The sequence below is a fragment of the Magallana gigas genome, chromosome 2 (assembly GCF_963853765.1).
Source record: "Magallana gigas chromosome 2, xbMagGiga1.1, whole genome shotgun sequence".
NCBI lineage: Eukaryota > Metazoa > Mollusca > Bivalvia > Ostreida > Ostreidae > Magallana > Magallana gigas.
Genome location: NC_088854.1, coordinates 19,589,839 through 19,604,736, shown reverse-complemented (window position 1 = coordinate 19,604,736; position 14,898 = coordinate 19,589,839). Strand labels below are relative to the sequence as shown.

Genomic DNA, 14,898 nt, shown 5'->3' with positions numbered 1-14,898 from the left:
AGCATTCAAAAGGGAGCGGTGGTGTATTACAATTTTTTAAGCTGATAAATAATCATCTTAGGTATTTAAATATTACAATTGGAAAATTTTTCAATTAAAAAAAAAACGGAATATTTTATTTGAAAATATTTAATCAACATTTATATGACTTACCTAATGCATGAGCTACAAAGCCAACCAGTATGAACGCTGTCCACAACATTTTACCACAATGTGCCTGAAATAATTTGAGTTTTAGTGAAAAAAAATATAATTCATCATTCTGGCGGCCGCCAGATAAAATATTTTTCCTACGTGGCACCGACGGGCTTCCGTAAGAAACAACTCGAAATTATCAAAATGTTCTTTTTTCCTTAGTTGACCTTATCTTATATTTAAATTATCTTTAAAAGTGACCCCTTGAGACAATGGTTGTCAAGACACAAACTCGAAAAGTCCTTATACTAAACTATCGCGGTGAATTCACAAACCGTGACCTCTGCATCAAAATAATCAAATGACTTTCTCGATACATTTAAAAAATTGTTATTTTTTACTCTGATACTTGCCTTTTTCATTTGGGGTCATATACGACCACTTATGCAAAGGTTTACACGGTTAGTTCTGATGAAAAGAAATCGTACACTTAAGATGGTATGGGACATCTGTCGATATAAATTGGATTAAAGTACACTATAGTTAAAATACTTCCATCGGTTTAGAATTTTTGAATTTTACAATATTTCACCAAAAATACGTTTAAAAGCTTTAAATATTTTTGGAAAGTTAAAAATTTAAAATCCCAATCGCGACTCGAACTCATGACTTACAGATTCGTAGTGAACCCTATAACCCACTGCGCTACGCTGTTAGGTGACAATTTTGGGTTTTTAAGATTACACTTAATTGTATTGTATACTTCATAGCACAATATACTTCACAGCTTGGCACAAAGCAGAACTGAACAGACTTGAAGAATATAAAAACATCGTCAGTGAGCAGTGCACAAATTTTCTGCACAGAAATTTACAGCACAGTGAGCAAATTGAAAAATTCTGCATAGACTTGAACTCCATATTACACGATGCCGCGTCTCTAAGCATATAGACCATACCTTAAACCGGAGTGGACTCCTAAGGTCAAAGAGCTCCACGAAACAGAGCGTCTAAAGAGAAAAATCTGGCTAGCCGAAGGCCGTCCGAGGGGAATGTCTCACGAGTCCTACAAAGATTACTAACGGGCTAAAAGGCAATTTAGAAACGAACTAATAGCCGAACATGGCCGTTATATGACAGAAGTGTTCAGGGATATAGATCAAGCATCCGAATGTGATCTCCGCTTATTTTGGAAACTAATCAAGCGTCAACATCCTCGTAACTTCTCGTCATATCCTGAAATGGAATTCAACGGTATATTATACGACAACCCCGATGAAATTACGAAATGCTTCGCATGTCATTTTCAAAACATCTACAACCCAGTTAACTGCAATGACTTTGACGACGATTTCTTTCACTTCATCGAAAATTCCTATGAGGGTCTCCAAAACTGTTCCAGATCAAATAATGATAATTTACCAGGAGGGCATATTACTAGAAAAGAAATATTAGAAATAGTTAAGGATCTTAAGCGCAGAAAAGCTCCCGGTTTAGACCGAATTCAAAACGAACATGTTATCTACGGTGGACCCGCTTTGGCAAACTGCATTGCATACCTCTTTAACGGAATAATTAACGCTGGTCAAAAACCCACAAGCTGGAAAAAAGATCTGATAGTCCCTATCTTTAAGGGAAGCAACAAGCCCAGAAACTCACCGGACAGCTACAGACCTATTGCCTTACTGCTGTGTTTCCCAAAAATCTTTGAAAAACTCCTGCTAAACAGAACTAAATCGCTTGCCGCTATATCTGCTACTTTTCCTAATCTACAACAACAACGTTTTCAGCAGAGACTTGTGTGTATTACTGCCTCTTTTAATCTAGAAGAGACCCTTTTTCATTTAATTGAACATAGAAGTACTGCCTACGTCGCCTTTTTGGACACTCAAAAAGCGTTTGATACTGTCTGGAGGCACGGCCTCATGTACAAACTGCATAAACTCGGCGTGAAGGGACGTCTGTGGACCCTAATAGACGACTGCCACGTAAATACATCTTGCTCAGTTGTGTCTAATCAGTCGTACTCTGACTGGTTCCCTGTATCTCAAGGAGTCAGGCAAGGGGGAGTTCTTTCTACATTCTTATACCTTGTGTTTATCAACGACCTGCTACAAGAACTTGAAGAACAGTCCAACCACATTGGTATATATGACATAAGTAGCTCAAATCCAACATTAGCTGATGACATTTCTCTAATAGCGCTTTCGCCCAACGGTATTCAAAGAACGCTAGAAATAGCTTACGACTACTCCAAACGATGGAGAATCAATTTCAATGCAAACAAATCTAGTATTCTCAGATTTCACCCATCAGAGCCTCCTTCCGACTTTTCCTTTATATGGCAACTTGGTGCTCATCCTGTTCACCTTGCAAAAACGTACAACCACCTAGGAATTCTGTTACATTCAGAACTAGACCCTAGCGAGAGAACAGCAAACGCATGTAGAAAAGTAAAGCAGCATACTTTGCACTAAAAATATCCGAGCATCTTAATCCAAGAACTATTTCTAAACTCTACAAAAAAGTTGTCCTCCCCTCGTCCTCAATGGATCTGAGTTATGGTGTGACTTGAGGCAAAAGGATACTCAAAATCTCAACACCTTTCAACACTTCATCTGCAAACATGCAATGACGCCTCCGAAACAAACCAGATCTGATATGTGCGAGTCCTTACTCGGTCTTCTTCCAATTTCCTCTGAAATCGACATACGAAAACTTCAATTCCTTGGTCGCCTTTGTGAACTTGACATCAAAACCCTACCCAAAAGGATATTCCTCCACAGGCTTTTCTCATACCTCTACTCCCCGGTTTGGAAGCCCTACGGATTCATTCCGGACATAATCTCTATCCTTTCAAAATACAGTCTCCTGAACCATCTCCTACTCTACCTAGACGAAGGATATTTCCCCCCGAAATCAGAATGGAAAATTATCGTGAAAGCCTCTGTGCTTGAATATCATCTTCCAGACATCAACGGATGATTTCAGATTCCGACTTTATGCTATTCAACATCATAAATGCAGGAAAGCCCCCCCATTGCTCTCTGGACAATTCCTAGAAATATCTATGAAGTGGAACTCTGTAAATTCGTTGTTAAACTGTGGACGCTTCAAGACATATCACCAGAAACATGTCTCCTGTGTAACTCTTCCATTACCAATGTTTTCGAGCATGTTACCACCTCCTGTGCAGAAACATTATTACTTCGAGACGCCGGGTGGAATACTATCATTAACGAATTCAGTGTTGAGTTAAGTGCTGACTTGTGACTCGTGACAGTTATCTCTTCCTCTTAGGAGCAAGATCGTTTTCCGCCATTACCGCTGCTCATAACAGCAACGACTTTCATCTGTTTAATTTTCGGTTTGTAAGAGACGCTGCTGCGTATAACTTCAATATGATCCGCCCCATTATGCACTGACTTTTTTTTTCTTTTTTTCTTATTTTGTATATAACTATTTTCACTATGTGTTGAATTTATAACAGTGTAAATATCTTATGCTTTATGAAATCTCCTTTAGGAGGAAATAAAGAGAGAATGAATGAATGCCTTTTTCATTTGGGGTCATTACTTGAACAAATATACGACCACATATGCAAAGGTTTACACGATTAGTTCTGATGAAAAGAAATCGTACACTAAAGGTGGTATGGGACATCTGTCGATATAAATGTGGATTAAAGTACACTATAGTTAAAATACTTCCATCGGTTTAGAATTTTTGAATTTTACAATATTTCACCAAAAATACGTTTAAAAGCTTTAAATATTTTTGGAAAGTTAAAAATTTAAAATCCCAATCGGACTCGAACTCATGACTTACAGATTCGTAGTGAACCCTATAACCCACTGCGCTACGCATACGTGCTTTAGATTTCGACAAAAGTAAACTCAGACAAATCATTTAAAAAGTTTATGAAACTTCTGATCAGGTCAGCACCTCACCTCACCAACTTCTGATGGGGTCAGCACCTCACCCCACCCACTTCAGATTTGACCCTGATCTAAGTGTTGAGCACATTTATAAGAGACTTTATTGTAAAGTTATTAAAATAATAAGGAGGTTTTTAAGGAATAAAATATTGTATGAGAGACAGGTGGATTTGCAAGAATAATTATTGATACTAAATAGTATAGAGAGCGAAAACGAGAAAGAGATGGTTTTCTACTTACTTTAGTCTTTTTAAGGGTGCAACGAATACAATGTATTTTCCTGGATCAATATGACCAAGTATAACAGTAAAATGGTGTCCCAATATCTTATATAATATTAAGATATTAAATATCTTATATATTATTCTTATATATTAGCGGGACACGACTCATAAATAGTTACGGAATATTACTTTTCCCCTTACCGATATCAGCACGAGGGGGAATACAGTATGCGTTACATCTGCCCGCCTGCCCCAGAGAGAGAGAGAGAGAGAGAGAGAGAGAGAGAGAGAGAGAGAGAGAGAGAGAGAGAGAGAATTAAAACATTTCTAAGTTTAGAAAACATTCTTACAATATACATAGACTTGCTACCTAAAAACCGTTCCTTACTTTTTGAGAAAATTGATTAGTCTTTAAAACGTAATATGTGTTTAAGGTGGCTTTATACACCACTTTTTGATGACGCAGTACGCAAAAAAGTAAGTCTGGAAGCATGCAATTCCGGTACTGGCTGATTTAAACTGAGGCAAATTCTATGGGGACCGCTCTTTTAAAAATTTGTTAAATGAATAGATTTAACCTGATAATTGGAAAATTCCTTACTTACAAATAATGTGGTATGTGACACCTTCACGTTGTGTGGTATTATTTATCGAAATAAACAATAAAATCAAGTATTATTTTTTAAACAGTTTCTTTCCCATCATTGATATGTTACGCCGTAGCGTAGTGGGTTAGTGGGTTCACTACAGACCTGGTGGTCATGAGTTCGATTACCCTCGAGTACAATAAATTTTTTAACTTTCCAAAATTTTCTAAAACGTATTTTTTGGTTGAATACTGTGAAAGAATATTCTAAACCGGTGAAACCATTTTATTTATAATATACATTAATGCAAAATTAGCTTAAAATTGGATCGATATGACAGTAATGTATGGCTCTTGCTAGAATATACATGTATATAATCTTTCTATCAAAATAAAAAAAAATAATTAAAAACATCATCTGAGGCAGGTATCGAAGTCGATACTTAAGAAGAAAAATATGTGAATAGAAACTAGTTTATACATTTCATGATAATTAAAATTAATCATAAATAATATGTTATTCTGTTCCAGAAATTTGATTGACCTCAACACAATATTGCAAATACATGTAGGTATCCATTTTAAATAATTATGAATTACTGAGTGTAAAAAGCGTATTTTACCAATCAAATATTTGTCTGGTGCCACTGTCGTGCTCCAAACAGTTAAAAATTGGAGAATTGCGGTACACTCTATCGTCATGTACGCAGTCGGGCCATCCAACGTAAGTGTCTCTTATCATCATCTTGTCATCAACAACAAGTTGTAATTGAATAGACGGATAACCTTTTCGGTTTATGTAATCCTTGTCGCCATTTGGAAGAAATGATAGACCAATATGAGTTCCATCAATAAATCCAATACAATTTGGCAAACCACTAGACTCGTATATAACTCTAGATATCTGTTCCTGAGCATCATGATCTGGCCAAACAATAAATTTTCGCAAAAGCTTATCACACTACGTCTTTGATGTTCTGCGAACACACCTGTGCACAGTAAATGGACTAACTCCAAATTAGCATGCATCTTCTCGCATAGAGTCTTGGTTAGCCATGTACCACAAGAATACAAGGGGTTGTTTGTCAGGAGTTAAGGCAGGCTTACCCGTACTACGTTGTCTATATTTAAGAGATGGTCCTAATTCAGTTAGAAGAATATTATATGTATCTCTCGACAAACGAAAACGTTTTTAAAATTCAATTTCATTCATTCTTGGTACTATTTCTTCTACGAATTTGTCAATTTTCGGCACATGATAGCCACTCTTTATTCTAGTGCGTAGGATAAAAGAAAAAAAACCCCACAAATCTTCGGAGATTTCCGTATCGAATTCCTCTTTTTCCTCGCTTTCAAAAAAATCGTTAATAAAAAAACCAAAACAGCATCCATCTTAACACTCGAGTCCTGTTCTTGACGTTTGATTGAAAAGAGGTCGTATTTGTTTGTGCGCATGCTTGATATCAACCCGAATCGACACTAGTGCTATCAATCAAATACACCCTCAATTGTTAGTACACGCATCTACCTCTAAATTTATCCCGGAAAATATAGCGCGGGATTACTGTGACGTTATATGTTACAATCTAGAATCATTTGTTTACGTATCTCAACTCAATACGAAGGAATGGAAACTTGTAAAACATTTCTTGGGTCTCAACAAATCTTGTCGGTACTCGAAACGTGTATTGAAACCCCAAGGCACCGTAAATTACGAGTTAAATGTTAGCCATTTTTGGCATAGCACCACGGGAGAAAACATGAGAGAAAAATGGTGGGACGTAGACAAAATTTTTTTTATTGATAAATCTGTAGGTTTAGCTCGTTCTTTTTTCCCGCGCGCACTGGTTCTTAGGGCTCGCTTCGTATGGGCAGCGGAAAGGGCAAAAAATACATTTTTACAAACTCAACGATAAACTAAATTCAGCAATCTAAAATAATATTATCAATGACCATAAATGCAAAACCAACAGTCTTCTTTGCAAAATAAATGTACATAAAAATCAACCAAAGGTATTTAAATACAAATCAAACACAAAAAGTAAAACCAACAGACATAAATGTAAAACGAACATACATCAACATGAAACAAGCGGACGCACAAATAAACGCCAGGTGGCGTTTTTTGGGAAGCAATATATACGTCATCGATTATTGGAATCCGGGATGGTTCGCACCTATTTTGTTTCGCCCTGAGATGTTTCGCACCTGCCTCGGAGCGAAACATCTCACTGTATTTAGATATTTTTCTCGTATTATCATTCCTCTGAAATTAATTATTACCTATACAAGAATTGAAATATGTTTTTAAAAAAAATATTGAAACAGTGCTTGTCTTTATTCATGCACGGCCAAGAGAGCGTTCTTGCTTGATTAGGATTTTTATTTACTAATTTTATTAAGCCATGTCGTTTTATATGGTTCAGAACAAGAGGTGTGAACTGTGTTGTAATAACATTTATAGCCTGTCTTTCACTTGAGAATTACCTGTATTTTTATAATGAAAAATTTGGGAATGTTCATTACAAATGTAAAATATTATATTGTTAGCTTAGCTCTGCTTTGGGGATCATTTAATTACATAAATTATCAGCTTGAACTTTACATTACCCAACCCCCCCCCCTCCCCTGTATCCATTTTTTAATGGAATTATCCATTCAAACTCGTTAAATATTTTATTTTTATCCGACTTTTTTTTATTCTATAAATTGTTTATTTACCGGATGGCAGTAAATACAAAATTTACAAAGTTGTCAAGTTGTAAATTTTGCATTACTTCCACCCAGTAAAATTAAAGTGATACAAAATGCAACAAATGACTGACAAAAGAGGGGGGGGGGGAGGGGGGGGGGGCTAGACTGATCCTCAGAAATATTGAGAGAGAAAAACCTAATTCCCAAAATCATAAAAATCCTAATCCGTGAGAGAGGGGGGTGAGGGTGGGGGGAGTAAACCTATACTTCCAAAAGAAAAAATCTAACCTACATTAAAAATTATTTTCCCCCAAATCATAAAAATCTTAATCCGTGGTGGGGGTGGGGGAGGGGGGGGGGGCTAGTATGCCTAAGACTCCAACTTCTCAATCTTTCAAGGTACATTAAGGAACAATTATATTTCCTGCGAGAAAAAGTGGGGGGGGGGGGGTGGGTGGGTGGGGCTGAACCGTCTATTCTGCCATGTGCCTAATGGATAGGTCTAACTTTGCAAAAAGCCCCCCCCCCCTTGTTCCGAAGCCTATGTGTCGATAAGCTTGAAGTATTCTGATACATGCACTTAATTTTAATTCACAATGTACATATGTCTTGTAGCATTTTAAAAATGTTTTTTTTTCCAGATATTTGTATATCATCATGTTTATGGGTAACAAATAAATGACTTTTTTTATATAAGACTGTACAATATTTGATTATACATATGTTTTCATCCGAATATGAAATTTGGAACAAATGTACGAGTATAAACAGGTCATTAAAAGATTATTTATAATTTTAAATAAATCATAATAAATAAATGGGAATGGAAATAATATTCAACCCCACTTTTGCTATAAGAATAAGACTGGTAAAAATCGTAGTTAAATAGTGGATGCAGTTGGGTAATGTAAAGTTCAAGCAGATACCGGTAATTTATGTAATTAAATTGTCCCCAAAATAGATCTATGCTAACTATATATACATGTACATTTCTAATTACATCAACACTCCATTACATTACATTATAATACAGTCAGATGTTTTGCTCCGAGGCAGGTGCGAAACATTGACGTGGGAAACATCTCAGGGCGAAACAAAATAGGTGCGAACCATCCCGGATTCCAATAATCGATGACGTATATATTGCTTCCCAAAAAACGCCACCTGGCGTTTATTTGTGCGTCCGCTTGTTTCATGTTGATGTATGTTCGTTTTACATTTATGTCTGTTGGTTTTACTTTTTGTGTTTGATTTGTATTTAAATACCTTTGGTTGATTTTTATGTACATTTATTTTGCAAAGAAGACTGTTGGTTTTGCATTTATGGTCATTGATAATATTATTTTAGATTGCTGAATTTAGTTTATTGTTGAGTTTGTAAAAATGTATTTTTTGCCCTTTCCGCTGCCCATAGCTTCGCTCAGCGCCGGCGATCTGCGCTCGCTAATATGTTTTGCGGTGCTACCGTTGTGGCGAGCGCAGCGAGAATTACACATACCTTGCATCATTGTCAATTTAGTGTTATTTAGGTTTTAACGAACGTCACCAATTTTGCTTATATTACATTTAAACGATAAAATGCTCTCTTTGGTGATTCGTTCGGGATATTATGGAATCCAGACATGTAAACTTGTAAATCCTAATATGTAATCGTGTTGGTGTGTGAGTCTGAGTATGAATATGTGTAATTCTGATCGTGTAACCTATAAAACTCAGGGATAAACACTTTAGAGTTGACCCCGCATGCCTTTAATCTAATGTTTCCTATTGATGCTAATTGCAGCTGTAAAATGCTGTTTGTTATTCACATGTAACCTGCCAATATAATACAAACTTTCCATCTGTAATCTCTGCATTTGTATAATTCGATCGGCTTCAGATATCCTCTTAGAACTGAAAAAAAAAATACATTTAATGACTTTGTATGAATACACGTGTATAAAGATATATACGCATTTTTATTCATAGGCGTCGGAACCAGGGGAGGGGCTAGGGGGGGGGGGGGCTTAGCCCCCCCCCTCTGTTTTGCCAAGTTATACCTAACCATTAGGAACATAGCAACAGGGTGGATTCAGCCACCCACCCCCCCCCCCCCCCCACTTTTTCCTCGCAACAAAGAAAATTGTTCCTTAAAAGACCTTTAAGAGAATGAAATATTAATAGTGATAGTAGGTACATGTATACTAGTAGAGTCAAAGTAGGTATACTAGTACACCCCCCCTACCACCACCACCACCACCACGGGTTAGGAATTTCATGATTTGGGGGGAAAAACTGGGCAGGTAAGATTGGAGTTATAGGTATACCTCCCCCCACGGATTATATGGGATTTTCATGATTTTGGGAATTCTTGTCAAGATTTTTTATGATTACTTTAGCCCCCTTTCAATTTGCTTCCGACGCCACTGTTATTAGCTAGAGTACATGCAACAAATTGTTAAAGTATAGGCCTCGGCTAAATTAAGAAAATATCTCCAAATGCATCCTTATCGCTACCACAAAGTTGTGACAAGACCCCCCCCCCCCCCCCCCCCCGCGCCCCACATCCCCATCGAAAATTTACACGGGGTCGGCCAGCTGAGTCGCAAAGTTATCGATAAGAACTATTTAAAGACATTGGTTTTGAGATTGTGATTAATATGAGACATAAGAAGCGACACCCCCTTAAAACAAGAGGCCCATGGGCCACATCGCTCACCTGAGGAACAATAGGTATGATAAAATCAGCTTAATTGAGTCATAATACAAACTATCTGGACAATGTACAATGATACATGTTGATCCTGTATAAATAAAATCCATTTTCCCCTGGATATTCTTATGTTTATAATCATTAGTCCCTTTTCTAACAGGACGATTTTATAGTCATATCATATGTTGAGTATTGCAGCTCTCAAAAAGATCCTTAACAATTGTTTATATATGGGATATAAACGTACATAAACTCTGAACCTTCTTGTGAGGCCAAAGAATTGTCCTGGGGCCAAAGTCTTAACAATTATAAAGAATCATCTGGCTGATTAGTTTCTGAGAAGAAGATTTTTTAAAGATTTACCATATATATTCCTTTGTTAAACTTTGAACCCCCATTGTGGCCCCACCCTACCCCTGGGGATCATGATTTTCACAACTTTGAATTTACACTACCTGAGGACGCTTCCACACAAGTTTAAGCTTTCCTAGCTGATTAGTTTCTGAGAAGAAGATTTTTAAAGATTTACCATATATATTCCTATGTAAAACTTTGACCTTCCATTGTGGCCCCACCCTACCCCCGGGGGTCATGATTTTCACAACTTTGAATCTACACTACCTGAGGATGCTTCCACACAAGTGTCAGCTTTCCTGGCTGATTAGTTTCTGAGAAGAAGATTTTTAAAGATTTACTCTATATATTCCTATGTAATAAAACTTCGACACCTCATTGTGGCCCCACCCTACCCCTGGGGATCATGAATTTCACAACTATGAATTTACACTACCTGAGGATGCTTCCACACAAGTTTCAGCTTTCCTGGCTGATTAGTTTCTGAAAGGAAGATTTTTAAAGATTTACTTTATATATTCCTATGTTAAACTTCGACACCCCATTGTGGCCTAACCCTACCCCCGGGGGTCATGATTTTCACAAATTAGAATTTACACTACCTGAGGATGCTTCCACACAAGTTTCAGCTTTCCTGGTCTTATGGTTCATGAGAAGAAGATTTTTAAAGATTTACTCTATATATTCCTATGTTAAATTTCGACCCCCAATTGTGGCCCCACCCTACCCCCGGGGGTCATGATTTTCACAAATTAGAATTTACACTACCTGAGGATGCTTCCACACAAGTTTCAGCTTTCCTGGTCTTATGGTTCATGAGAAGAAGATTTTTAAAGATTTACTCTATATATTCCTATGTAAAACTTTGACCCCCCATTGTGGCCCCACCCTACCCTCGAGGGTCATGATTTTCACAAATTAGAATTTACACTACCTGAGGATGCTTCCACACAAGTTTCAGCTTTCCTGGTCTTATGGTTAATGAGAATAAGATTTTTAAAGATTTACCCTATATATTCCTATGTTAAATTTCGACCCCCCATTGTGGCCCCATCCTACCCCGGGGGGTCATGATTTTCACAAATTAGAATTTACACTACCTGAGGATGCTTCCACACAAGTTTCAGCTTTCCTGGTCTTATGGTTCATGAGAAGAAGATTTTCAAAGATTTACTCTGTATATTCCTATGTAAAACTTCGACCCCCCATTGTGGCCCCACCCTACCCCCGGGGGTCATGATTTTCACAAATTAGAATTTACACTACCTGAGGATGCTTCCACACAAGTTTCAGCTTTCCTGGTCTTATGGTTCATGAGAAGAAGATTTTCAAAGATTTACTCTGTATATTCCTATGTAAAACTTCGACCCCCCATTGTGGCCCCACCCTACCCCCGGGGGTCATGATTTTCACAAATTAGAATTTTCACTACCAGATGATGCTTCCACACAAGTTTCAGCTTTCCTGGTCTTATGGTTCATGAGAAGAAGATTTTTGAAAATTTCTCGAAAATTTTCATAAATTCCTAATTATCTCCCTTTGCAAAAGGGCGTGATCCTTAATTTTCACAAATTTAAATCCCCTTAGGCTAAGGATGCTTTGTGCCAAGTTTGGTTGAAATTGGCCCAGTGGTTCTTGAGAAGATGTTGAAAATGTGAAAAGTTTACAGACAGACGGACAGACGGACAGACAGACAGACGGACAGACGGACAGACAGACAGACGGACGACAGACAAAATGTGATCAGAATAGCTCACTTGAGCTTTCAGCTCGGTGAGCTAAAAATGAATAAAAATTCATAAGAACTGTCGTGAAATTAAAATGTGTATTATTTATTTTAAGAAATGTTTCTTTGCATTGTCGGCAATATATCGGGAAAAAAGCCTATCGTGCAGGTAAAAATTGGCTTTTTTAAAATTATTTCAAGCAATTATTACGGGATATGAGTATGACGTCCTGAATGTCAGTTCAATACAGACTCACTTTGTGAAGTTGGTTGATAAAATTTTTCAGGAGAGCTATATATTATAATACAGCTTTACAGCCACTTGTGAACTAGCTGCAGGTCTAAAGCTCCCGGTTTGAAAAAATTCAGATGGACGACCTGGGAGCTACAGTGCCTCCTATAGTAAAACTTCAATTTACGGCGCACAAAAAATATGCGCTAGTTTTTTTATTATTATTGAAAATTGTGTTATTTCACTTACACAACAAAAAAAAAGTCTAAATACATGTAAAGTAACATAAAATTTTTCCGAGAAAAATTACCAAATCTTTGCAGGTCGTTTATTCTAACTAATTCAGAAAAATAACAAGAGTAAAGCTGTCAATGTGACAGCAAACTGGGTTTTCTTTTGTGTGAACATTATCCATAATCCATTTGTCAATCCTGAATTGATAAATACTACATATCCAAAGAAAACTCTATATGCAATGTTTTTGCCCAAAAATGACTAAGTTCAACAGCTGATATTTTTTCATAAATTATCAGAAATCAAAATCCTAGCAATTTGCATACCTCTGATATATGTTTAATTGATCTGCAAAAGAACAACTTCCTATCTTGAAAACTGTTCGAGGAGTTATCGGTACAATAAGGGTACCTTTTTGACAGCCACTCGCCCCGCCCGCTTTTTTTTACTATTTCAATAATCGGAAACCCGGTTAAAAATTCTCTCTCAAAATTCGTAGAACTCAGAAGCAATGGAGTTACATGGGACCTCACGGCGGTCTTCGAACCCCATGCCGCTTAAAATATATTTACCTCCTTAGGAAATTTCTTGATCCGTCTCATTTTTAGAAAAGAGTACGCATTAACTTATATTCCAGTTTAAATTACATGTCAATTTTTTTTTTATAGAAATAAGATATTAGCTAGGCATTTCCTTTTATAATACCACGAGATTTATATTACGGAAATTAGCGCATTCATCACATCGGCAACGATTTTTTTTCTACATGAACCTCTTCCTGTTTGGTCCAGTTCCAATCATACCTCATTTTTTTTAATATTTCGATAGAAAATGTGTCGTTCATTAAAAGCTTATTGCAGCAGTTTAGCTGAATATTATGTTTATTTTTCGTTCATTCCGGCGGTTACGGCATGCCTTTTCCCGCAGCAAGGCAGTTGCCATATAAGGTCATGTCAAAATTCGACAAACTTGTAGACTTTACATTTGTCAATTTGTATCATGTCAGATGTGCTATTGCCGAGCCTGGAGTTACAAATGCAGAAACTACGGATTGAAAGTGTGCAAAGTTGAAGGTTTAATTAACTAATGTAAACAATTAAGTTGCAAAATGTGCATCATGCGAAGGAACTGAGTCAAATCTTACACGTATGTATGCCCGAGTTTTTTAGGTTACACGATCAGAATTACACATGCTCATACTCTGGCTCACACATCTTCGGATTTACAAGTTTATATGTCTGGATTTTTGAACACGATTACCCTCCATAGTTATGAAGGTAGCGACATTGCAGGAAAAAAACCATAACCCACGTCAGCGTGTTATGTAAATTTTCTGCAATGATCGCTACCTTCATAACCCGCTTGAATCATCAAAAAATCATTTTATTGTTTATATTTATATCTTTCTTTCAGTTAATTAATAAATTGACTATGAAAAGTACCTAAAATTCACTAAATTACTGTTAATTGACATGAGAACGTTACCTAAAAGAAACAGCCAAATCGTCTCCTGTGATACTTTGAGTCTGACATCATCATGATTGCTATCACGTGCAATCCGTGATTTTTCATAGGTCGCTGTAGGTTTCGACCAATTGATAAAGAGGTCGTGTCAATTTTTAGTCAAGACATGTCAGTTTCTTGTCAGTTTCAGACGCTGAGATTTCGACCAATTGATAAACAGGGCGTGTAGATTTCAGTCTGGCTGTTTCTATAGAGATACATGTATGAATTAACTATAAGTTTTCGTAAGAAATAGAGGGAATAATACTTGGTAGATGTAAATATACATGAATACACCTTGGTGTAACGCAAAAATACACTAAAAGGTGGTTGCTGGGAGGTAACCGATGCCATGGTAACCGAAGCTAAAGATGGAAAAATAGCAAAACTTACCTACTTTAAAGCCATATTAGAAGGTTTTGTCCACTAATGTAAATTATCAAAGACATTAAGCAGCCTTTGTTCTATTTTCAATTCTTAAATCATACAAGAAATTTGATGGAGAAACCATTAACTTAAAATGTTACCATTGACACCGTTACAAATTTTTAAAATCATATATTCAATGAATGGTTTCTTAT

The 14,898-nt window shown here is 36.7% G+C and overlaps 1 protein-coding gene across 2 annotated transcripts in view; it reads right to left on the bottom strand.

Annotated features, from left to right (window-relative positions):
- Positions 1-14,370, bottom strand: part of LOC105337232 (prostaglandin G/H synthase 2) — a 30,396-nt gene extending 16,026 nt beyond the window's left edge. Inside the window, exons 1-2 of one of the 2 annotated variants that reach the window (XM_034446779.2) lie at positions 14,300-14,370; positions 154-217 (exon numbers count right to left, since the gene is read on the bottom strand). In XM_034446779.2, coding sequence (XP_034302670.2) covers positions 154-202 — 49 coding nt within the window. In that variant the 5' untranslated portion in view covers positions 203-217; positions 14,300-14,370. Of the gene's footprint in view, positions 1-153; positions 218-1,093; positions 1,359-14,299 lie in introns of those variants that run through there. The other variant, XM_066075425.1, reaches the window with a different exon arrangement.
- Positions 14,371-14,898: the final 528 nt, after the last annotated feature.